General features: G+C 41.9%; 1 protein-coding gene across 1 annotated transcript in view; it reads left to right on the top strand.

The window, feature by feature from the left end:
- APOB (apolipoprotein B) overlaps positions 1–26033 on the top strand; it is a 38362-nt gene extending 12329 nt beyond the window's left edge. The window contains exons 13-29 of the mRNA XM_079792717.1: positions 402–613; positions 886–1123; positions 1629–1805; positions 3219–3410; positions 4266–4433; positions 4885–5099; positions 5902–6069; positions 7188–7318; positions 9546–9756; positions 10334–10509; positions 10633–10820; positions 11292–11425; positions 13883–14256; positions 14762–22303; positions 22825–22939; positions 23043–23223; positions 24096–26033. Coding sequence (XP_079648843.1) covers positions 402–613; positions 886–1123; positions 1629–1805; positions 3219–3410; positions 4266–4433; positions 4885–5099; positions 5902–6069; positions 7188–7318; positions 9546–9756; positions 10334–10509; positions 10633–10820; positions 11292–11425; positions 13883–14256; positions 14762–22303; positions 22825–22939; positions 23043–23223; positions 24096–25748 — 12075 coding nt within the window. The 3' untranslated portion in view covers positions 25749–26033. The remainder of the gene's footprint in view (positions 1–401; positions 614–885; positions 1124–1628; positions 1806–3218; positions 3411–4265; positions 4434–4884; positions 5100–5901; positions 6070–7187; positions 7319–9545; positions 9757–10333; positions 10510–10632; positions 10821–11291; positions 11426–13882; positions 14257–14761; positions 22304–22824; positions 22940–23042; positions 23224–24095) is intronic.
- Positions 26034–26634: the final 601 nt, after the last annotated feature.

Genomic DNA, 26634 nt, shown 5'->3' with positions numbered 1-26634 from the left:
AGGTGGCAATGGATCCATATCTTTTATTCTACCTTGTTTATTAGCCCCAACTCTCACTATCCCTTCCTACCTTTACCCTCATATTGAAATAATTTATGTTAAAAACAACTTTATTTTCAGTTAGTGGCAAGTCTCCAACAAGTCATAACTTGGCCATAACTTGCATATTTTAATGAAATTGAATTTGACATGCATTTAATAGGAGTCTTCTGAGAACCCCTCCTTGAGCTGGTTGCTCTGGGAAACACTAGCAAGAAGATTCAGTACCAGCATTAGAAGAGTTATTAAAGAGAAATTTGGCTTATACATAATAAATTGCTTACGAACCATGCCAAGTGTTTGCCAGGCTTGTTCTGTGTCAACCAAAGGACAGTGGTAACAATCTCCTCTTTTGGCTCCAGGTCCGGGAAGTCCTCCTTCAGACTTTCCTGGATGGTGCCGCTCCAGGGGATAAGCGACTGGCTGCCTACCTCATGCTGATGAGGGACCCTTCTCAGTCAGATATTAGCAAAATCACCCAACTTCTCCCAGAGGAACAGAATGAACAAGTGAAGAACTTTGTGGCCTCCCACATCGCCAACATCTTAAACTCAGATGAATTGTATGTCCAGAGGTAAGTACGAGTAGTTTTCCCCCACCTGTTACAAAGGGCTGAAATTCCAAACCTAGATTTGGATTTAGCCACTGACTATTCTTTCTAAAGCATTCTTTCTTCTGGAAAAAAAAACAACACTTGTTCAAAAGTACAGCAGACCTGAGTCAAACTCTTGGGGCAAACTCATGAATTTGGTAACAATTGGAAATCCATCTTTACTTGGGGTGAGAGAGACAATGCATAAGTTACATGATGTGTCGGCTCAAAATATACTCCTTCTTTTCATCTAGTCTGAAAGAGTTAGTGAAAGAAGCTCTGAAAGACTCTCAACTTCCAACCGTCATGGACTTCAGAAAATTTTCCCGGAACTACCACTTTTCCAAATCTGTTTCTCTTCCATCCCTTACCCCATTCTCAGCCAAAATTGAAGGTAATCTTATATTTGATCCAAATAATTACCTGCCTAAAGAAAGTATGCTGAAAACGACCCTTGCTGTCTTTGGATTTGAATCAGCTGACCTGTTCGAGGTAAGTGTGAGACTGAGAAGAGTCATGTTTTCTAACCCATCGTGTTCTCCACCATAAATACAAAGTCAAGAGATCATGAGCCAATAGGAGAAGAACAAGAATGATCACTTTGAGGCCTTTTTCTTCCCACCTCCCTGCCTCTCTGCTAGGGGTCATCTGAATCATGACTTCTGATTGTGAATGGAAATGCAGAAGTCCCAGAAAAGACCTTAGACCCAAAATCCAATGGAGTACATGAGGTGTGCTGTCAGACAGACCTCCCAACTCTGAACCTTTGATTTAATTATTTGTTCTCTCTAAACCTTAGCTGCCTCTTCTGGAAAAGGGCACTGTAGTAAGTTCCGTCTTTCAAGGTTCTACTAAGATTTAAATAATTCAACTCCTGAGGCGTTGAATTCAGCTAAGTTCAGTTCCTATCTTACGGTATTCACCAAAGAGGGAAATGAGAGGTGGAAATGCAACAAGGAAACCTGATAGCATTTTCTTCCCTGGTTTTCTTTCTCAGCTTGGTTTGGAAGGAAAAGGGTTTGAGCCAACCCTGGAAGCTTTCTTTGGGAAGCAAGGATTTTTCCCAGACAGTGTCAACAAGGCTCTGTACTGGGTTGATGGTAAAGTTCCTGATCGTGTCTCTGAGGTCCTGGTGGACCACTTTGGCTACACCAAAGATGATAAACGTGAGCAGGTATGTGTTTGTTAAGAATCCTCTTAAGGAAAGCTTTGGGTCTCAGGGCAAAAACATTCTTTTTCTAAGCCTGGAAGCAACCAAAGAACTATTTAACTGAAGTGACAACTATGACTTTTATTAATCAGTCCTATGAAAGTAAGAACCAGTATCTTTTGCTGCCGTTATGGGCCTCCTGGCGATATAGAGTGCCCAGGAACCAGACTTTTTAGAGGCCCGGAAGCCTATTGACTAAGAGTGTGAACTCTGGGGCATGGGTTTGAATTCTTACCTCACTGTCTTCAAGCTATGCAACCCTGGGCATGCTGCTTGATATTATGTCTGTCTGTTTCTGCATCTCCAGAGTGCTAATAATAACCCATACCTCACAAGGTTATTTAAAGACTAAATTCGATAAAGTATGTAAAAAGTTAAGCAGAGTGCCTGGCTCTGATATTGATTATTCAATAAGCAGATCTATGAATAATTTTTAAATTCATATTTTCATTATTATTCACTTCTTTCTTTGGCTCTCACTCACATCAGTGCAATAGCTTAATGAAAGCAAAATTCACATTGAAGCTAGCAAAAGCCCCCACTGACGGAGTAGAAAATAGATTGTATAATCTGGAGCTTCTTAGTCTTTAACTTTTTGCTACCCAGAGTGTGGTCCAGTCACTGGCATCAAATCAAAGTTTGTTAGAAATGCAGGTTCCCAAGCCCCACTGCGATCTACTGAATCCGAGCCTGCAATTTAATAGGATCCCCAGGTAACTTGCATACACATTTCCATTTGAGAAGCAGGGAAGTCATTTACTCCTAGGTGCTCACAGGTAGCCCCGCCTCCATCTTCTAATCTACTTACCTCCACTTGAGGCTGAGGGTCCTTGATCTATTTTGAGTCTGTCAGTCACTCTTTTCTCTCTCAATGTCTAAGCATCAGTCTATGGAATTCTCATTGCTAAGAAAGACTTGTCAAGTATCAGGTGTTTTTTAAGCTTTGGGCCAATTTATTTGGCAGCTCATTTTCCCAAGAAGCCCCTGCCTACTATTCTTCCCTAGACAAAGGAGAGAGCGCATAAGCCGGGGAGGGGGGGGGGGGAGTTAGAGGATCTGCTCATCCTGGGGAGCCATAGGGATCCTAGCATCCTGGAGAGTAGAGATCCCTCTTACTATGCTTTCATTATTCAAGGTAAGAACAGTGGGGAAGCACCACTGACTGTCCTTGACAAGACCTCAGTTTTTTTTCATCTCAATTTGGAGAAGCTCTTTATCCTTCACATAAGAGGCGAGAGCCTGATTCCATTGTCTGCCCTGTACCCGACCCTGACTGTATTCAGGTCCTTTGTGGTCAGCAGACAGGCCCATGTCAGAAACCTAAAGGTGTTTGACAGCTCTGACATCTCACTAGATATGTTGTTGTTAAAATCCTAGGACATGGTCAAAGGAATTATGCTTAATGTTGAGAAGCTGATCAAGGACTTGAAATCCAAAGAATTCCCAGAAGCCAGAGCCTACTTCCGCATCTTAGGAGAGGAGCTTGGCTTTGTCAGGCTCGACGACCTCCAGCTCCTGGGAAGGCTGCTCCTGAATGGTGTCCGTACTCTGAGGGGGATCCCCCACATGGTAAGTGGGTCAGGCCCCACCACGGGTGATGAGATTAGCCTGTGCTCTTTTTAGATCTCCCTGCAGATTCTAGCCAGCAAAAGTGCGTGAGCTTCCTTCAAAGGTTTGCCTTGATGTTCAGTGAAGAAGATTCTTGGATCACAGGGAATTGGTAACATTTAGAAATTAAACTGTTAGTTGTATCTCTTAAGACCATTCATTCGTTCATCTGGAAAACAATGCTACAGGTTTATTTTCATATTGAAATGATGAAAGAACATATTTGGAAAACTGTCATCTATTAGCTAAATGTGAGCTATAGTTTTTATTAATTTATTAAGAAGGGAGAAAATATGGACATTTACTCCCTAGGATTTAATAAATAGTTTGCTTTAAGAAAACATCTCAAGTTATTTTCTAGCTATGTCTTAAAAAACAAAAGCCAATGCATACTAATATGTACGTCATCTCAATAACTCAGTTTCAAAAAATTAGTGGTTTTTAAATTCATTTTATCATAACATATTGTACTTTGAGTAAATCTTCATTTACACGTAGACTCCAAAAAAAACAGAATGAAGCTGTGCCAGACAGTGAGACTTCAATCCCAAAAGCTCTGAGGCCCAGCAAAGTCTTAAATGCCTTCTGAATCATCAGTTGAAAATGATATGATATCTATCCAGGGCAATATTTTATATCCCAATGTGTTGAAATCAATAATCATTCATGTTTACTTATTATACTATTCAGCTAATCTATGCTAGGTCCTTCCTTTCTGGTAAAGAAGAAGAATTATTGTCTAATGGGAGGGAGCATTTCACAAAGCCCACTTCAAGGAGGCTGACGTTTTGTGGTTCTCCCCTGTTGGGTCTACAGGTCACAGAGGCCCTAAAGAAAGGTTCAAAGAATGACTTATTTCTTCACTACATCTTCATGGACAATGCCTTTGAACTCCCCACTGGACTTGGGTTACCACTGCAAGTGTCCTCCTCTGGAGTCCTTGCTCCTGGAATCCAGGCTGGGGTGAAACTGGAAGTCAAGAATGTAAGAGTCTGTTCACCTTCTGATTCCTCCGGTTGTTCCTTTCCTACTGGGGTGGTGCCCTTGTGCAACTTTCAAATGTGTTTCCAGTTCAAGGTGAAGTGCCTCATCAGTGTAATCACCACATTCATGTTTATGAAAAACTTTAGGGTTCCACCTCGCTAGCTGCCATGGGGCATGGTGGTCACATGAGAATTCAGCTATTCTCTCAACACATGAGGATTCCTGTCATCTTTTTATCTTAATGCTTAAAGTTAACTTCGGCACTTTCTCGTCCTGGGTATCAGAGTTGTCTGGATAATAGAGAATGGATAACTTGGCTTTCTTCCTTCAAACAAATCACAGTAATGTTTGCTGAGGTGTGATCTATCCATAAATATTTGCCCAGGGATGGGGAGAGGGCTGGATCTGATGGCATGGGACTAAGCTGAACAGGTCATTTTCTGACTTACAGAAGATGCAGATGGAACTGGTGACAAAGCCCTCCGTGTCTGTGGAGTTTGTGACGAATATGGGCATCGTAATTCCAGACTTTGCTAGGAATGGGGTCCAAATGAACACGAACCTCTTCCATGAGACAGGCTTGGAGGCCCGAGTTGGCCTCAACTTGGGGCATCTGAAGTTCAGCATTCCAGCTCCAAAGAGGCCAGTCAAGCTGTTCAGTGTCAGGTAATTCTTTCAGTTAATTCTGACTAGCCAGTTTGAAAGAGAATCGAGTCTGTACCTGCAGGACTTGGCCAGGCCAGACAGTTAATTGAGATAATTCTGGCCCCAGTGGATCTGTGGTGACAGAGGGAGAGAAGGTACTGGATTACCTATTTTCAACCTAACCTAGACTCACTAAAGAATTACAATTTCCCCAACCTTCCACATTTTACTAAATAGAGACTAAAGACCTACTGATTAACTAGTTGTTATTAGGTTGTGATTTTTTTTGTTATTCATTTGTTTGTTTTGAGAATGAAAAAACACTAGCTCTAGAGAAATCATCCTTGGGAGCGTGTGTGTGTGTGTGTGTGTGTGTGTGTGTGTGTGTGTGTGTGTGTGCGCGCGCGCGCGCGCGTTTAATGCAGATGGAAAAAAGCCAGTAGAGACTGAGGTTTCAGATGAAAGAGATACAGGGCACTTCTTGCCCTGCATCACAAGAAGGAAGGGACACACCTGAGGTCAGGTCCCAGCGATGGTTATTTAACATCTCTGAGCCTCTGTTTTCTGTGTAAAATTAGGGTCCTCATGCCTGCTGTTGTGGGGATTGCAGATAACAAGTGAAACATAGAGCCACTGTGATTGTTAGCCTTGTTGATGTTCTTCTTACTATGATTTGTTTCAGAGTAAATCAAAGAATTTGAGGTGGGTTTAGACAGGAGGGATATAAAGGACAAGATAAGGGGGCATTTGCGCTTTGAGAATCAGCGATGTTCATTTTGATTCATGACTTGGAGATAACTCGGGATTTTTCTTTCTTCACTAGTAACACAATGCATTTGGTCTCTACCATCAAAACGGAATTGACTCCACCTCTAACGGAGAACAGGAATTCCTGGTCAACTTGCAAGCCTTTCTTTACTGGCCTGAACTATTGCACCACGGGCACTTACTCCAACACCAGTTCTTACTCTCCTCTGATCGGAGACACCAGGTCAGCCATGCTCAATGTCCTGCCCAGCATCTGCTTACCTTCTACATTATGGACACCTAGCAGGGCAATGGAAAAAAATATTGTGTATTGTAGGCCTGTTTCACAAGCCTCAGGGATTTGCACCATCTATTAATTATTTAAAACAGTGATCCTCTACCCAGCACACCTGAAGGATACACAAACTCCTGCCTAAACTTTGAGTCTAGGACTGGGTTCTTCCATAGGAGGGAAGGGAGTGGCAGTATTGGAAGGTGAGGAGTCATGACCACTGAGGGAAGTCTTAGCTCAAAAAATAAATAGCCAAGTTGATTTTCTCATACTCCCCTGAGGGACCTACACCCATTGCCATTGAGAAACACTTCTTTAAAAGCATCTCTTTGGCCCTGGCCAATGTGGTCAGTAGTTGGAACATCGGCCTGCGAACTGGAGGATGGCTGGTTCAATTCCCAGTCAACGCACAAGTGGAAGGCCACCAATGGATATGTCTCCATCATATTGATGTTTCCTCTCCCCCCCCCCCCCCCGTCTCTCTCTCTCTCTCTCTCTCTCTCTCTCTCTCTCTCTCTCTCTCCTTCCACTCTAACTAAAAAAAAATCAATAGAAAAAATATCCTCACTCCTTGGGTGAGGATTAAATAAATAAATTTATAAATAAGTAGTAAAAGCATCTCTTTGTGGAAGGTGCCCCCTCTTTTTCCTTATGCATTAGATGAGGGCATCACAGCACAGATTCCAATTTGCTTCTAACTCTGTGTTTCTGAGCCTCCAGATACATTGGGGCGGCCTTTTCTGGAGCCCATTGTTGTCCAAAGCCCTCGCCTTGCTTAAAAGCAACTTGTCTTCAAACCCCTACCCCACTTCCACTGCTTGGTCTCAGCTTTGCTGACACAACCAGCAACTCCTGCTGTTCTACTTGTCCAGAAACCCTGGGAATCCTGGGCTTTGTCCTTGCCTTGGGCTCCTGGAGGGACTGAAAGGGACCATAAAGCTCATCACTAGTGAAGGAGAAGAGTCAATGTTTAAAAAAGGACCATGTTTTTGTTGCTATTGAGGCTAAGTTGCTTTGTTGATGTTCTCATCGTCATGGAAAGCTCTAACACCATTCTCTATGCATTATAGCATCTTTAGATATGAACTGGAACTGCAGCCTACGGGAGAAGTGGAGCAGTATTCTGCCAGTGCAATCTACAATCTCCAGAAAGAGGACGGGGCCCAGGTGGACACACTGGAGTTTGTAGCTCAGGCAGAAGGTAAGTATCTAGAAAATGGCTCTTCCATCTCTGCCCTCAGTCTCAGGTCCAGAACTCACAAGGAGGACATCTTCAAGTTAATGTGTATAACAAATAGGTACTGAGTACCTGGTATGTGTTGGGCCTATTCTTAGAGCTGAGGCTAGAACAGTAAGCAGTGGAGATGGTCTCTGCCCTCATGGAGTTTATAGTAAACTAGAGGCCCGGTGCACAAAAATTCATGTACTTGGGGGGTCCCTCAGCCCAGCCTGTGCCCTCTTACAGTCCGGGACCACTTGGGGGATGTACACCTGATGGCTTAGGCCCACTCCCTGGGGGAATGGACCTAAGCTGGCAGTCAGACTTCCTCTGCAGCCCAGGAGCCCTTGGGGGAAGTCCGACTGATGGCTTAGGCCCACTCCCTGCGTAGAGCGGCCTAAGCTGCAGTCAGACATCCTTAGAACTGCCACGGAGGCAGGAGAGGCTCCTGCCACCACCACTGTGCTCACAGCTGTCAGCCGGCTTGTGACTGAGCAGAGCTCCCCCTGTGGGAGCACACTGACCACCAGGGGACAGCTCCTGCATTGAGCATCTTCCCCCTGGTGGTCAGCGCCTGTCACAACGACCAGTCGTTCCAGTCATTCTGCCATTAGGGTTAATTTGCATATTATCCTTTTATTATATAGGATAACCAAATAAGTAAATATTGAGAATGTCAGATTGGTGCTGAAGAGAAAAATAGGACCTAGAGGAGTCCAGAGAATGTTGGGAGTAGGAAGAGACGGGAAGGAAGTGCCATTTTGAATGATACAGTCTTACCACTAGAGAGAGCATAGAAGAGAGACTTGAAGGAAGTAATGGGGTAAGCCATAAGGAAAGCTTTACAAGCTGAGGAGACAGCAGGTACAAAGGCCCTGAGGCAGGTGTATGGCTGCTATGGTTGAGGAAAAGGAAGGAAGCTAGTATGACTGAAGCAGAGAGAGTGGGGAGGAAATGGTAGGAGATGAGGTCAGAATGAAAGGGGAGGTGGGGAAAGAATAGCCTTGTAGGTTTCAATAAGGACATTGGCTTTTACTAAGTGAAATAAGAAGCCAAGGAGAGTTTTCATGATTTGATTTATGTTTATGTTGAGGAAAGACTCTAGGGGCACAAAGGCAGAGAAATTAGTACGTAGGCTATGGCAGTAATCCAAGCCAAAGATGGTGGGGCTTTGGATTAGAGCAGTGGCCTAGGAGATCTGAGATGTGATTGGATTTTGGCCATATTTTGAAGACTAGGCTGACAAGGCTTGCTGATATAGTGGGTGTTGAGTGTAAGGAAAAAAGGGATCTGACGACTGTAAGTTTTTTTTTGGCCCATGCAACTGAATAATGGAGATGGCATTTACTGAGATGGGCAAGGCCACTAGAGAAGCATTATAGGGGATGGGGCAAATTTAGATGTTCACTTCCAAAGATTTTTTTAGGTAGGAATAGTGTGCTCCAAAATTAAACTAGAAAAACAAATCCACAGGGTGCCTGCTAAAAAAATGTCATGTAACAGTTTGACAAAAGACATAAAATGGGTAAACCTCTGAGTTGAAGGAAATATGAAACCTTGTTACAAAGAAAGAAGGAGTCAGGGAGGAAAGAAGGTGAGGGAGGGAAAAGTAACCAGGGAGGGTGGCATCATTGGAGAGTCATATAGAGTTGTCACATCTGCCTGACACAGAAGGACCTCAAGCCCTTACTGATCCCTGAACATGCTGAGTGTTTCCCACAGCAGGTCCTTTGTGGGATGCTCTTCCCCTTCCCCCAGAATGTACCATGGCTCCAACCTTCTCTTCATTCAATTCTCTGCCCAAATATCCCCTTATCAGGGAGAACTTCCCTGACCACCACACATGAAATAGCACCTCTTTCTAACTTTATTGTCATATCCAGTTGCAGTTTCTTTACAATATTATTTACCATCTGACATAAATAACTACTTGTTTATTATCTGTATTCCCATACCAGGATGTGAGCTCCATGAAGGCAAGAACCCTCTCCCCACTCCCCAGTGCCAAGAGCAGTGCCTAGCATATGATAAATATTTGCAGATTGAACAAGTACATGAGCACCACTGAGTTAAAAAATTAGGATAAAATCCTGCAGTGTTTCCTCATTTAAGCCCATAGAGTACTTGGTGTTTCTCTACCCTTTTCTCTCTTTCCATCCCAAACAAAGCTTCTGAATACACGTCTTAATCATCTTTTGCAATCTTTCAGGTGTAAAGCAGACCGAGGCCACGATGACAATCAAATATAACCGGCAGACTATGACTTTGACCAGTGAAACACAAATTCCAGATTTTGACATTGACCTCGGGACAGTCCTCAGAGTTAGTGATGAATCTGCTGAGGAAAAAACATCTTACAAACTCACCATCGACATTCAGAACAAGAAAATCACTGAGGTCGCCTTCACAGGCCACATAAGGTAAGGAAGGCTTGGGGTGATCTGACTGGAGCTGCTGGCCCTCGTAGCTCTTTCCTGTCTTCCTTTGCAGCTCTAAAGCTGACCAGACCAATCATTCCTGGTCTACAGTCCAAGAGGCAGAGCCCTCAACATTCTGACCCTCTGCACATGTCCAGTTAGATCTGTTTGCCATTTACTGGGCACTTAACTATTCATCAGGCAATGTGCTGGGTGTTTTAAAGAAATCATCTCAGTTCTTCTAATAAACTCCAAAGTAGGTACAAGTTTCCCTGTTTCATATATAAGGAGACAGTAGCTCAGTGGGGTTAAGTACTTTGGCCAAGACAGTAGAGCTAGTAAATGTTAGAGCAGCATTCAAACGTTTTATGAAAACCTTCTCTTTCTCCCATATCTCCCTGGAAAGTCCTGAATTTGTGCCGAAGTTGACTGTAGAAGTTAACGAGTTTGATCTCTGGAAATTTCTCTGAGCCATCCATGTATTTCATTTTTATCACCACAAGTCGAACTTCTGTTTAATTTTGTGTATCTTCCTGGAATGGACAAAGTCATTGATGTCAACTGATTTTCTTTCCAATAGTTATGACAAGAAGGAAGAAGGCAAAATCAAAGGTGTTCTTTCCATACCCCGTTTGCAAGCAGAAGCCAGAAGTGAAGCCCTCGCCCAGTGGACTCCCACAAAACTGCTCCTCCAAATGGACTCCTCTGCCACAGCATACGGCTCAACAATTTCCAAGAAGTTGGCATGGCATTATGGTGAGTACCTCTTCCCCATAGGAGCGCTTCTGAGAGCGCTCTGGACTTGAGTGCAGTGTTGAGAGCCATTGGTTAGAAGCTGACCTGGTACCACTGACAACTATTTCACATGTGTGCTTTCAGATGAAGAGAAGATTGAATTTGAATGGAACACGGGCACCAATGTAGATACCAAAAAAGCAGCTTCCAGTTTCCCCATGGATCTCTCTGATTATTCTAAAAGGTTGCATATGTATGCCAACAGTCTCTTGGATCACAGAGTTCCTAAAACAGACATGACTTTCCGGCACATGGGTTCCAAATTAATGGTTGTAAGTACAAATCAGTCAATAAATACATGGTTATAAGTGCTAATTACATGCTCAGTCCTGAGTTAGGTGAAGGAGGGGATCCAAAGATGGATAAGGCATGCTTCCTGCCCCCCAGGGAATTTTCTGGGGAGAAAAGGAGCATGCGTGCATGGTTAGCCGGTTACCCAAGGCTGTAGATGATAAGTGCCAAACAAATATACTAGTAAGCGGAAGAGTTTGCCAAGACAAAGATATCAAAGGAAGCGTCAGGACACTGGCTAGGAGTCTGACTATGTTATATGTTCCTTTAATAAAATACAGGAAGTGATCCATGACTGACAAAAATGTATAATTTTCTATAATTTATTTTTAACTTTCAGTGTATCATCCTGCTTAGTGATTGATCTGTCAAATATGGATTATCACCTAATGTTAATTGCAGTTTGAGGCCTTTCTATGCCCACTGCTCTGAAAATGTCTATTATTTTGTAGGCAACAAACACGTGGTTTCAGAAGGCATTCGTGCATCTTCCTTATGCCCAGAATTTGCAAGATTACCTAAAACAGTTGAACCAGAAGATGGCACTGCCAGAGTTCCACATTCCAGAAAACCTCTTCTTGAACAGGTATAAAAAGAAACCAGAAAATTTTCTTTTTTTCTATTTTCTTAAATTCTTTCTTTCTTTTTTTAAATATTTTTTATTGATTTCAGAGAGAAAGGGAGAAGGAGAGAGAGACATAAACATCAATGATGAGAGAGAATCATTGATCAGACACCTCCTGCACGCCCCCTACCAGGGACCGAGCCCACAACCTGGGCATGTGCCCTTGACCAGAGTCAAACCTGGGACCCTTCAGTCCACAGGCTGATGCTCTATCCACTCAGCCAAACCAGCTAGGGCCATTTTTTATTATTGACAGTACCACAGATGTCTCCCTTTATCCCCACTTGGCCCCTCCTCGTCCCCCACCCCCTTGCTCCTGTCCTACCCTAGGTCTTTACCACACTATTGTCTGTGTCTATACGTTATGCATGTATGCACACAAGTTCTTTGGCTAATCTCTTCCCATCTCTCTCCCCCTCTGGGATCTGTCAGTTTGTTCCATGCTTCTATACCTCTGGACCTGTTTTGTTCCTCCATTTATTTTGTTCATTTGATTCCATATATAAGTGAGATCATGTGATACTTGTCTTTCTCTGACTGGCTTATTTCGCTTAGCATAATACTCTCCAGGTCCCACCATGCTGTCCCAAAGGTTAAAAGATCCTTCTTGTTTTTTATACATAGCCACATAGTATTCCATTGTGTAAATGTATCACAGATTTTTTAACCACTCATCTATTGATGGGCACTTGGGCTGTTTCCAGATCTTAGCTATTTATTGTAAATAGAAAAATTTCTTGAACCACACAAAGTAAATGGAAGATTTTACTTAGCATGAATAGACTCTAATTCACATTTTTTAAGGGAAATAATTTAAGCACTTTAAAGAGATTTATAACTGAAGCATCAACACTGTGGCATTTTTGCATTATTAAACATGAGGTCAGAATGTGAATGCCAATCCAGTCAGAAAGAAGCTAAGAAATAGACGAGGATTCTAGTACTTTCACCCTAATATGTTTTATTCACTGCAACCTGAACGTGAAAGCCATTCAGTTTTCCTCCATTATAAGTAAAGTCCCCCTTTGTTCAGGATCAGAATATACTCATAATTGTTTGTGAAGAATTCAAGAGTGTCTAGCAGAATTGCTGACTACAAGTTTGCCGTTGAGCTCAGAAGGGGAGGAGCAGTCACTGAACACGGAAGAGAGGCAGCATTCTGAGGGAGTATTTCACATTAGCAATATAGCTTCATCCGCATAGTGAAGTCAGATTCCCAATTGCTCGGGCCACCTTTACATTTACGGAAAATGCACGTAATGCTTTGCTTTATTTCATGGAAATAAAATTAAAAATCTGAGCATGAGCTGTAAAAGGCAATAGTCTTTCCTAGATTGACTCTTCTCTGTATGATCTTCAGGGTTAAGGAAACAAGGGGCCTGTGTCACATGGGCCTTTCCATAGTGTGTGGCTGAGCCACAGAGTTTGCTAGACCAAATAAGTGTGAAAGGGCCGAATTCTGCCAAAACACTCACATGGACACGCCTATTGAAGACAAGCGGGAAAGAGTGGCAGCTTCAGAGAATCCAGGAACCTCTTCCTTCACCACCAGGGCCTCTGACCAGCAGTCTTCTTTGTGCTGTGCTGAAAAGACAGGACCATGGACCTTAGCATCAGTCTTAGCAAGCCTCCTCCTAGTGCATGTCAGAATCCTGGATGGGCGGCGTCCAGTCCCTGTTGGAGTAGTGCAATGAACAGTTGATTTACTTACAACATTTAAAAGTCTGCCATCCTACTCTATTCTTACAAGCTATTATAATAGGCCATGATCTGTGGATGGCATTGAAGAGATTGCAAACTGGTTTGGGTATTTCTCTCATTTGCTATTTACTTCCGTGAGGTCAGCAGAGATCACTGCACAGATAACATCAGAAAGGTGAATTCAGAAACACTTCCACCATCAGTGGAAGCTAGCACTCTATCCCACACCTGTGTTCTTTCCACATGTCGACTTGCTTGAATTCAGTATAGCAGATATGGATTAACGGTCCCCTATGTGCAAGATATTACACTAGGTGCAGTGAGAAGAATAATCTAAAAATGTAACCCTTCCTCCCAGGAAGATAGCATGTAGACATGGACAAAGTGCAAGTAAATAAGTTCTAATTGTATAAGCAGAATTATGACATGCTTTGAGATAGGTGCAAGGGACTGTGTCACTATCAGAACAAGAGAAGTTAATTGTGACTTAAATAGGTTGGTACTGATAAGAAAGTGGTTCTTGGGTTTGGAATGGATGTGAGTGTCTGATAGGTGGACGTACAAGCAGAGGGGTTCAGGCATAAGGAGTAGCATGAGGAAAAGTGAGAATGGGCTTGGAAACGGGGTGCACGCACTACCACTTGGAAGATCAGGTTGGCAGAGAATTTTGAGTTCTTGATGTCTGATTATGGACATTGTCTTTGTTCTTTATTTCAGTGATGGCCGGGTCAAATACACCTTCAACAAGAACAGTGTGAAAATTGAGATTCCTTTGCCTTTGGGTGGCAAATCCTCCGAAGAGCTAAAGATGTTGGAGACTGTTCAGAGACTAGTCATTAGCTTGCCATTTTTGGGATTCTACCAGCCGCCTCAAGAGTACCAACTCCCCAATTTTACCATCCCCAAGTTGTATGAACTGCGGGTGCCTCACCTGGGGGTTCTAGACCTCTCCACAAATCTCTACAGCAACTTGTACAACTGGTCTGCCTCCTACACTGGTGGCAACACCAGCACAGACCACTTTAGCCTTCAGGCTCGGTACCACATGAAGGCCGACTCTGCGGTTGACCTGCTGTCGTACAGCGTACAAGGTGGGTCATGCTTGGGTAGAGGGTGCACAGGGCTAATTCATTGCAGGCTCTGATGGGATAGCCTCCTCCAGGGAGAAAAAAGACTTGGGCTTTTTACAAATATTTTTCTTGCTACTTGGATATCTATTCATCTATTCAACCAATAAAAATATGTGCTAAACATATAAAATATACTAAGTAGTCTACTAGGCCGTAACAGAGAAAACAGGTAAACTGGCAATTAAAGTTCACTCTAAGAGGTACTATGATAGGGTATCATGTATAAGCATAAGGTACAGAGGAAGCACTTAATAACGAAACCCAGCAACGTCATTAGTGGTCAGGGAAGTCTTCCTGTAGGAATACTCTTTGCAATCAGATTTCATGCTTATGGTAGAGGTGGAGGAGACTGTTACACAATCGACCCAGATCAATGGGGCTTTATTATTGAAAGTCTGACAACATAGAAATTGTTCTGGAAATGTATCGCCTAATTTAACCCGTATGATTTCATTTTTTGTGTTAGGGTCTGGAGAAACAACATACAACCACAGGAATACGTTCACATTATCATGCGGTGGATCTCTACACCACAAACTTCTGGATTCCAATGTCAAACTCAGCCATGTAGAAAAGATGGGAAACAATCCAGCCTCCAAGGGTTTGCTAACATTCGATGCATCTAGTGCCTGGGGACCACAGATGTCCGCTTCCGTGCATTTGGACTCCAAACAGAAGGAGCAATTGTACATCAAGGAAGTCAAGATTGATGGGCAGTTCAGAGTCTCTTCATTCTATGCTAACGGTGCATATGGCCTGTCTTATCAAAAGGATCCTACCACTGGCCAGCGAACCGGAGAGTCCAACCTGAAGTTTAACTCCACCTACCTCCAGGGCACTAATCAGATCATAGGAAGATATGAAGATGGAACATTCTCCCTCACCTCCAGCTCAGATCTGCAAGATGGCATCATTAAAAATACTGCTTCCCTGAAATACGAGAACTACGAGCTGACTGTGAAATCTGACACCAACGGGCAGTACGAGGACTTTGCCACTTCTAACAAAGTAGATCTGGCCTTCTCTACGCAAAGGGCATCGCTGCGTTCTGAGTACCAGGCTGACTACAAGTCCCTGAGGTTCTTCACCCTGCTTTCTGGATCCCTGAATTCCCAGGGTCTTGAACTAAATGCTGACATCCTGGGCACCAACAAAATTAATACCGGTGCTCACAAAGCAACACTAAGGATTGCCCGAGATGGGATGTCTACCAGCGCAACGACCAACTTGAAGTATAGCCCCCTGATGTTGGAGAATGAGCTGAATGCAGCCCTTGGGCTCTCTGGGGCATCTGTGAAATTAACAACAAATGGTCGCTTCAGGGAGCACAATGCAAAATTCAGTCTAGATGGGAAAGCTGCCCTCACAGAGGTGTCACTGGGAAGTGCCTATCAGGCCATGATTCTGGGTGTCGACAGCAAAAATATCTTCAACTTCAAAATTAACCAGGAGGGACTTAAGCTTTCAAATGACATGATGGGCTCATATGCGGAAATGAAACTCCACCACATACACAGTCTGAACATTGCAGGGTTGTCACTAGACTTTTCTTCAAAACTGGACAACATTTATAGCTCCGACAAGTCGTATAAGCAAACGTTTAATCTACAACTACAGCCCTATTCTCTTGTAACTACTTTAAACAATGACCTGGAATTCAATGATCTGGATCTGACCAACCACGCGAAATTACGGCTAGAACCCCTGAAGCTGAATGTGGGTGGGAACATAAAAGGAGCCTACGGAAATGATGAAATAAAACACATCTACACCCTTTCTTATGCAGACCTGTCAGCAAGCTATAAAGCAGACACGGTAGCTAAAGTGCAGAACACAGAGTTCAGCCATCGGCTCAGCACGAACGTCGCCGGGCTGTCTTCCACCACCGACATCAGTACGAGCTACAACTCGGACTCACTGCATTTCAGCAACGTTTTCCACTCTGTGATGGCCCCGTTCACAATGACCGTTGATGTACATACAAACAGCAACGGCAAACTGGCTCTCTGGGGAGAACACACTGGGCAACTGTACAGCAAATTCCTCTTGAAAGCAGAACCTCTGTCCCTAACTTTCTCTCATGACTACACAGGATCCACCAGTCACCATCTCAAGTCCAAAAGGCACGTCAGCACTGCCCTTGAGCACAAAGTCGGCGCCCTGCTCACTCCAGCTGAACAGACAGCCACCTGGAAACTTAAGACCCAGGTGAACAAATATGAATACACCCAGGAGTTTGATGCTTACAATACCAAAGATAAAGTTGGTATGGACCTTACTGGGCGCGCCCTGGCTGACCTCACCATGCTAGACTCCCCGATTGAAGTGCCATTTTTAATCCGTGATCCTGTCAATGTAATCGATGCTTTGGAGATGAGGAATACTATTGACCAGCCCCAGGAATTCACTATGGTTGCTTCTGTAAAATATGACAAGAACCAAGATGTTCACATCATCAACCTCCCATTCTTTAACCTCCTGCCAGAACATTTTGAGAAGAGTCGAATGATTATTATAAATGCATTGGAAGCCATACAGAGAGAATTGAAACATATCGATATTGATCAGTTTGTGATGAAATACAGAACAGCCTTGGACAAACTCTCACAGCTGAATGAAGTCAACTGGGAGACACAAGTTTCAAGAACCAAGGAGAAACTGACTGCTTTCCTAAAAAATCATGGAATTACAGAAAATGATCTAAAAATTGCACTGGACAATGCCCAAATCAACTTTAATGAAAAACTATCTCAACTACAAACATATGTGATACAAGTTGATCAGTATATTAAAGATAATTATGATTTGCATGATTTTAAGGCAGCTATTGCTAAGATTATTGATCAAATCATTGAAAAATTGAAAATTCTTGATGAACATTATCATATCCGTGTAACTTTAGTAAAAGTAATCCACGATTTATATTTATTTGCTGAAAAGATTGATTTTAACAAAGTGGGAAGTAATACAGTATCTTGGATTCAAAATGTGACTGATAGGTATCAAATCAGAATCTGGGTACAAGAAAAATTGCAACAGCTCAAGACACAAATTCAGAATATTGACATGCAGCACCTTGCAGAAAAGTTAAAACAACAGATTGAAGCTATTGATGTCAGAATGCTTTTAGATCAATTGAGGACTGCAATTTCATTTAAAAAAATAAAGCAAATGATTGAGCATGTCAAAAACTATGTTAGAAATTTCATTGAAGATTTTGAAGTAACTGAGAAAATCAATGCTTTTAGAAACATGGTTCTCAAGTTAATTAATATGTATAAAATAGAGCAACACATCCAGATTTTAATGGATAAATCAGTACAGTTGGCCCAAAAATATAAGTTGAAGGAGACTGTTCAGAAGTTGGGCAATGTCTTAAAACAAGTTGGGATAAAAGATCACTTTGAGAAATTGGTTGGGTTTGTTGATGATGCTGTCACTCAACTTAAAGCATTGTCTTTTAAAAATTTCATTGAAAAAGTAAACAGATTCCTTGACATGTTGATAAATAAATTAAGATCATTTAATTACCACCAGTTCATAGATGAGACCAATAACAAAATCCGTGAGGTGACTCAGAGAATCAATGGGGAAATCCAGGCTCTGGACCTTCCACAGAAAGCTAAAGCACTAAAAGAGTTTGTGGAAGATGTCAAGGCTGCAGTCTCAGTTCATCTGGAAACCCTAAAAAGTACCAAAATAACCTTATTCATTGACTGGTTACAGGAGGCTTTCAGGTCACCATCTTTAAATTACATGAAAGCCAAATTCCAAGAGACCCTAGAAGATATACGAGACCAAATGTATCAGATGGACGTTCAACAGAAAGTTCAGCGATACCTGTTCCTAGTAGGCCAAATTTACAACACAATTGTTACTTATATTTCTGACGTGTGGAGTCTTGCTGTTAAGAACCTCACTGACTTTGCAGAACAGTATTCTATCCAAGGCTGGGCTGAAAACCTGAAAGCATTGGTAGAACAAGGGTTCATTGTTCCTGAAATCCAAACCATCTTTGGGACCATACCTGCCTTTGAAGTCAGTCTCCGGGTCCTTCAGGAAGCTACGTATCAGACTCCTGAGTTCATAGTACCCCTGACAGATCTGAAGGTTCCATCAGTTCAGATAAATTTCAAAAAGTTAAAAGATATAAAAGTCCCATCCAGGTTTTCCACACCAGAATTTACTGTCCTCGACACTTTCCACGTTCCTTCCTTCACAATTGACTTGGTAGAAATAAAAGCAAAGATTATCAGAATCATTGACCAGATGCTGAACAGTGAGCTGCAGTGGCCAGTTCCAGAAGTGTACCTGAGGGATCTGATAGACACGGACACCATTCTTGCTAGAATCACTCTGCCAGACTTCCATGTATCAGAAATCACAATTCCAGAATTCGTAATCCCAAAGCTTGACCTTAAAGATTTTCAATTTCCTGACCTTCACATACCAGAATTCCAGCTTCCCAAAATCTCAGAGACAATTGAAGTGCCTACTTTTGGCAAGCTGCATAGCGTTTTGAAAATCCAATCTCCCCTTTTCACGTTAGATGCGAATGCTGACATTCACAATGTAACGACATCCGTGAACGAGGCAGGGATTACGGCTTCCATCATTGCCAAAGGACACTCCAAATTAGAAGTTCTCAAATTTGATCTTCAAGCAAATGCCCAACTTTTGTACCCAAAGATGAAACCACTTGTTCTGAAGGAATCTGTGAGTTTCTCCAGCAAGTACCTGAACACGGAGCATAAGAGTGAAGTGCTATTTTTTGAAAATGCTATTGAGGGGAAATCAAACACAGTGGCAGGTTTGCAAACAGAAAAAAATACAATGGAGCTTAGTAATGGTGTGCTAATCAAGATAAGCAATCAGATTAACCTGGACAGCAACACAAAGTACTTTCACAAATTGAACATCCCCAAATTGGACTTCTCCAGTCAGGCTGACCTACACAATGAAATCAAGTCCCTGTGGGACGCTCAACAGATAGCATGGACTTCTTCTGGGAGAGCATCATGGAAATTGGCCTGCCCCAAATTCTCAGATGAGGGAACACGTGAATCACAAATTAGCTTCACTGTCAAAGGACTCCTCACTTCCTTTGAATTTTCTAATAAGATCAATAGCAAACACCTGAGACTAAACCAAACCTTGGCTTATGAATCTGGCTTTCTCGACCATTATCAATTGGAAATCCAGTCACAAGTTGAATCCCAGCATGTGGGCCACAGTATTCTCACTGCTAAAGGCACAGCACAGCTTGGAGAAAGGAAGATAGAGGTAACTGGCAACCATGATGCTCAATTAAATGGAAAAGTTAGTGGAAATTTGAAAAATTCTCTTTTCTTTTTAGCAATTCCATTTGAAATTACTGCATCCACAAACAATGAAGGAAATCTGAAAGTTATTTTTCCATTAAGATTGACAGGGAAAATAGACTTCCTGAATAATTATGCACTGTTCCTGAGTCCCAATGCCCAGCAAGCAAGTTGGCAAGCCAGTGCCAGGTTCAATCAGTATAAGTACAATCAAAATTTCTCTGCTGGAAACAATGAGAACAGCACCGACGCCCATATAGGATTAAGTGGAGAAGCCAACCTGGATTTCCTAAACAGTCCTTTAACAATTCCTGAAATGACCCTACCTTATACAGGATTCAAAATTCCCCAGGTGAAAGATTTCTCCTTATGGGAAAAAACAGGCTTGAAGGAATTCTTGAAAACAACAAAGCAATCGTTTGATTTAAGTGTAAAGGCTCAGTATAAGAAAAACAAAGACAAACATTCTATCCCAATTCCTTTGGACGTATTTTATGTGTTTATCAATCGGAACATCAAGTCCTTTAACAGACATTTTGAGAAAGTCAGAAGCAAGGCATTAGATGTTTTTACCAAATCCTATAATGAAGCAAAAATTAAGCTTGATAAGTACACGGTTGAAAAATCTCTGAACAAGGAACCCATGACCCTTCAGATTCCTGGATACACTATTCCAGTAGTCAACACTGAACTATCTCCATTCACAGCAAAGATGTGGACATTTGGCTTTGAGATCAGCACCCCCAACATCACCACCCCAAATTCTGGCTTCTATGTGCCCTCCTATGCAATAGTCCTGCCATCTCTAGAGCTGCCAGCCCTTAAAGTCCCTAGGAATTTTCTCAAGTTTTCTCTTCCAGAATTGAAGGTATTAAGTATCCCAAACATTTTAATTCCAGCCATGGGCAATATTACCTATGATTTTTCCTTTAAATCCAGTGTCATTACACTGAATACAAATATCGGACTTTACAACCAATCAGATATTGTTGCTCAGTTCCTTTCTTCCTCCTCTTCAGTTATTGATGCACTGCAGTACAAATTAGAGGGCACCTCAAGTTTGACAAGGAAAAGAGGGTTGAAGTTAGCCACAGCTTTGTCTCTGAGTAACAAATATGTGGAAGGCAATCATGATAGTACCATTAGCTTAACCACGAAAACCATGGAAGCTTCAGTGACAACAACAGCAAACGTTCAAATTCCAATCCTAAGGATGAATTTCAAGCAAGAACTGAATGGCAATACCAAGTCAAAACCTACTGTCTCTTCTTCCATTGAATTAAAGTATGATTTCAATTCCACCAAACTGCACTCTACTGCTACAGGGACAGTCGACCACAAATTCAGCTTAGAAAGCCTCACTTCTTACTTTTCCATTGAATTATCTAATAAAGGAGATATCAAGGGTTCAGTCCTTTTACGGGAATATTCAGGAATGATTGCCGGGGAGGTCAGCACTTACTTAAATTCCAAGGGGACTCGGTCTTCAGTGAAGCTACAAGGGGCTTCCAAAGTTGATAGACTCTGGAACCTTGAAGTAAAAGAAAGCTTTGCCGGAGAAGCCTCTCTCCGACGCATATATGCCACCTGGGAACACAACACCAAAAACCACTTTCAGCTACTGTACCCCTTAACATCCGGAGAGCATTCAGGCAAAGCCACCCTGGAACTCTCCCCATGGAAAATGTCAGCCCTTGCTCAGGTCCATGCAAGTCAGCTCAGTTTCTTCCTTGATCTCAAACACCTTGGCCAGGAAATGTCCCTGAATGTTAACCCTGAGAACCAGAAGGCCAGCTGGAAAGGTGAGGTCCAGGTTCACTCCTTGTCTCTCCAGAACGATGTACAGCTCTCCAATGACCAAGACGAGACACGCCTTGACATTGCAGGTTCCTTAGACGGGTACCTAAGGTTCCTCGACAGCATTGCCCTACCTGTTTATGACAAGACCTTATGGGAATTTTTTAAGCTGGATGTAACCACCAGTAAGGATAGGAAACAGTATTTTCATGCTTCAACAGCCCTTGTATACACCAAAAACCCCAAGGGCTATACTTTCTCTGTCCCTGTGCAAGAACTGGCTGATAAACTTGTTATTCCGGGACTGAGGCTAAATAATCTGAACTCAGTTCTCCTCACACCTGCATTCCAAGTCCCGTTTACAGATCTCCAGGTTCCATCCTACACGCTTGACTTCAGTGAAATAAAGATCTACAAGAAGCTAAGTACTTCGCCATTTGCCCTCAATGTACCAGCACTACCCAAAGTGAAATTCCCTGAGGTTGATGTGTTAACAAAGTATTGTGGACCAGAAGACTCCTCAGTTCCCTTTATTGAGATAACTGTGCCTGGATTTCAGTTAACTATGCCCCAGTTTACATATCCAAACAGTATTTCTGTTGGTGCTACTGTTTTGGATCTAAATGAGATGGCCGGCCAGATTGCAGACTTCAGGTTCCCAAACATCACCATGCCTGAGCAGACTATTGATATTCCTTCCATTAAGTTCTCTATACCTGCTGGGATTTACATCCCTTCCTTTGGAGCACTGACGGCACGCATCGGAGTGGCCTCTCCCCTGTATAATGCTACTTGGAATGCTGGCTTGAAAAACAAAGACGATCATGTTGAAACATTCCTGGATTCCACCTGCAGTTCAATCATACAGTTCCTGGAATACAACCTTAAAGGTAAGGAAATGTCCCGACTCCTCCTGTATAAGAATTCTACATGTTATCTGTTTTCAGTGAGAGTCGTGAATCAATAATGATGTATTTAGATATGACTAGAGGCACAATTACTCTCTATAGCAAATTTAAAAGAAGAGATTCATCTATACCGACAGGTAACATCCTACAGAAACCTATTGACATTTAAGAAGAACACGTTCAAAGAAAATAGAATTTTCTGTAATGACTTTAGGACTGATAATGTCTCCTATTTATTTTTTTAAAAATGTGGCTGCATGTTTCAAATATATATATATATATATATATATATATATATATATATATATTGTGTGTGTGTGTATATATATGTATATGTATATGTGTATATATTTATGTATATGTATGTGTGTGTATATACATATATATATATGTGTGTGTATATATATATAACATTTGAGTTAAGATAGATTTCTCCTGTTTTTCACAGTGAAAATGTTTGTGTTCTACAGTTATTAATCAAATGAAAAATCTCTCCTTTACAGTTATGGGAACATACAAGATTGAAGATGGCATGTTTGTCTATGAGGGTAAAGGAACATTTACACACCGTGACATCAACGCGGAATATAAAGAAGATGCCAAATTCCAAAGATATCTGTATAAAACTTTTATTGAAACTTAGTTCCTTTTCAGATCATTGTGATTTTTTTGCCACCTTTGTTCCCCTTTCATGATGGCTCATCTGCTTTTCTGCTCGCAGGGACTGGAAAGGAGAGATCCGCCTGGACATCACCAGCCCCGCATTCACTGACGTCCATATACACTGCCGTGCACGTGAAAATGTCTACTACTCAGCAGCCTCTCCAGCCATAGGCACGGTGGTCTTGGACTTGGGATCTGATAATAACACCTTAACATACAATGTCTACTACCGCCCTCAGGTGAGTCCCACCTAATGGGGAGTAGAGGTTTGGGGCAGATAAATATAATTCAGTGCAAAGTGTTTGCTCGGGGCTTTCCCAGATTAGGTGAAATACAGCAATGAGCAGGTTGGACGATTCTCAGGGAAATATTACAATGAGTCTTTTATTGATTCTAATTATTAGATGTATCTGTGACATCATTTCACCATTGTTACTTTACTACTATTGGGCAAATAGAGAAAGAGGAGGGTTATGGCTCACCACCTGAGGCATGAGCAAATGGTGTCATATGCTGAGTATATTTCCAGACAGTGGCTTCTGGAGAATTTTCAGATGAGATATCCCAGATTGGTCTCATTGTACTTTGCAAGCTCTCCGGGGTCAAATCTAAAATGCCATTCCATTTTGTAGATGAGAAGAAGCTATGAGATTCTATGACTAAAGTTTGTCATAGGCTTGGAAAAATGAATGGCTCCTGCTGCTGGTATTCTAGATCTCTGCTGGGTGGGCTCTGGACGTTGGCCTGTTTCGCTACTACTTTTTTTCTCTGAATTCGTCTTTTCCCATCTCTTTCTCCCCTTTCTCCCCTCCCCCTGCTCCTCCTCTGATCTTCAGTCCTGGGAAGGCCTTAATGTGAAGTGTTACTGTGTATAAATGCCATGCATAATTTTATCCTTTCTGAGGCGCGTGATAAAGAGGAATTAACAACAGTAGACTTGTTTAACCGTAAGACAAACACATGAACTGACATAAGAAAGATAAATTCCCTTGAGAATGTGAAAGACCCTCTGATCTTTACTTTTAACTGCTAATGAAGTTTTAGTGTAGTATATTATGTAATCAGGATAATTGAAAACATGTTCTTTTTATCCTTTTTTTTCTGGTTTTAGTCGTCTCCAGATAAAAACCTCAGCATATTCAAAATTGAGTTTAGGCACCCGTACTCTGAATCTAATGAGAAATTTCAGATGAAAGTTAACTGGGAAAAGGAAGCAGTGTCTCAATTGCTCAGTTCTCTGAAAGACAACGTGCCCAAGGCAACAGGGGCCCTTTATAACTATGTCAACAAGTGCCACCAGGAGTACACAGGACTTAATCTGAGAGAGGCCTCTTTGAAACTGAGAAAAAGTCTGCAGAACAAGGCTGAGGAGACCTACCAAGGAACACTGATTCTGATTGACAAGGTGGACAAGACACTCGAATTCAAGAGGGTGGCCAGAGATGCTGCTAGAACCTACCAGCTGTGGAGTGAGAGGGCCCAGATTACCTACCAGGATCTGTTGGATCAGGAGGGCAACATCGATCTCCAGAGACTCCAAAATAAGGTGCTTAACATCCTAATAAATATTACTAGGGAATGGGAAACAATAGTCAGGCAGGTGATTGCCTGGCTTATTGATTACCTGAATCTCACAAGATTCCAGCTCCCAGGAAGAGCCTTCACAAACACTGCAGATGAACTCTCTACTTTGGTCATGAGGGGAGTAGGGAAGGTACTGCTGCAGGTACATTCAAAAATCCACAATGGGTTAGAAATGCTGTTTTCCTATGTCCAAGACCTGATGGAGAAATCTGAATTAATAAAGGACCTAAGGATTAAATTTCCTTTTGATTCAAGAAGTTTTAAACTAACAAATGTAACCTTGGAGTATGGGAAGCAGTTGAACTCTTTCTCACAAATGGTCCAAAGGATATTGAATGCCTTCAAATCAAACAAAACTACCGTAATACTAGGTGATCTTCAGAGATATTTAGAAGGTGTTTTTGAATACATAAGAGAAGAAATTAACCACTTAAAGATGAAGAGACTTACTATTATCATTAAGAATATCAAACACGAGATCAAGATCACCTTCGACAGTTGTGTTCAATATGTTTCTCGATTCCTGAAAGAAAACCTAGACCTTGACTTTGGTAAGTTAAATGAACTTGTTCAAAACAAATTTCAAGAAGCATCTCAAGGGTTAGAGCAGTTCCATCAGTACATAAAGGATCTTCGCAAAGAATATCTTGATTCAAGTTTGGTCAGCTGGACACTGAAATATTATGAATTTGAAGAAAAGATAATCAACCTGGTCAAGAAGTTAGTACATGTCCTTAAGTACTTCCATTCCAAATACATTGTCAATGCTGCTGGCATTGCTTCCCAACTCTCAAGTGAAGCTGAGCAATTAGTGCAGAAAACAATCCAGAAATATCTTAGCATTCTTGTCGATGCAGATGGAAAAGGGAAAGAGAAGATTGTAGAGCTTTTTACCAGCGCTCAGGAAATAATTAAAAGCTGGACCGCTGCAATGAAGGAAATCATTTCTGATTACCACCAGCAGTTCAAATATATACTACAGAATTTTTCAGACCGACTCTCTGATTACTATGAAAAATTCATTGCTGAGTCCCAAAGATTGATTGACCTGTCCATTCAAACATACCACATGTTTCTGATATATATCATTGGGTTACTAGAAGAGCTGCAATCGACCACAGTCTATGACATGAGCCGTTATCTAAAGATTGCTCCAGGAGAATTAACTATCACCTTCTAATTTGTGTAAAGCAATTCTCATTTATTCTTCTATTCCAATTAAGTTTCCATATAGTAGAAAAAAAATCAAACTGTATGCATTGACATGATTATACACTGAGCTAGTCCTGGAGCAGGCAGCTGACTGTGAGCAGAAGCACATGGGAACTAGACCTGCACTGAGGCTGGTGGCAGGTCTCTGAAGGTCTCTGAACTCTGGGAAACATTTTTTTTGCAAGTTAAAGGAAATCAGTATCCAAATTATTTTGTTAAACTTGGGGAAGGGGAGGGAGAACAAATAAATGAATTCTTTATTATGTATCATCTCTCTCATATGGTTCATTCCTCTTGAAAGCAAAATGAGGGTTTTGATTCATATGTCTGATGTTTCAAAACCCCCAGAAGAACACACTGTATTTAGAGTGACAAAGGGAAAAGGGAAAATTTGTGAAAGGAAATATTTTGCCACTTAAGAAAAAATAGGTAACTGATCTCAGGGATTGTATTTGCCAAGTAGAAAGGAAAAACAATTTGCAAAGGTTGTCACATAATTTGATCCCGAGGAGCATGTCATTTGTCCTCGTGTGCCCACAACCTTGCTCACCAACCCTCTGCCTCTGCCAGGCCAGGCTCTCTGCTAGGCTCTGAGATAACCCAACCCCAGAAGTCTCCCAGAAGCCCAGTCAGGATCCATTGAATGCAAAAAAAGTAAGGGTAGAAGAGAAGGCGGAGGGATATGAATTCCTCACATTTCTGGGATCCGCACTTATTTATTCTCTTGAATGTCCTTATTTTTCCAAGTGTAATATCTAACAATCCCAAGTGTAATTAAGACCCGAGGATTTCCCTTGCCACATCCTCTTGCTTCAAACTCTGATTGTAAACATTGGAGAGGTCCCGTCACAACA

The sequence above is a fragment of the Cnephaeus nilssonii genome, assembly GCF_951640355.1.
Source record: "Cnephaeus nilssonii genome assembly, chromosome: 15".
Taxonomy (NCBI): Eukaryota; Metazoa; Chordata; class Mammalia; order Chiroptera; family Vespertilionidae; genus Cnephaeus; species Cnephaeus nilssonii.
The sequence above is the reverse complement of the archived record's forward strand: the minus strand, read 5'-3'. Positions and strand labels throughout refer to the sequence as shown.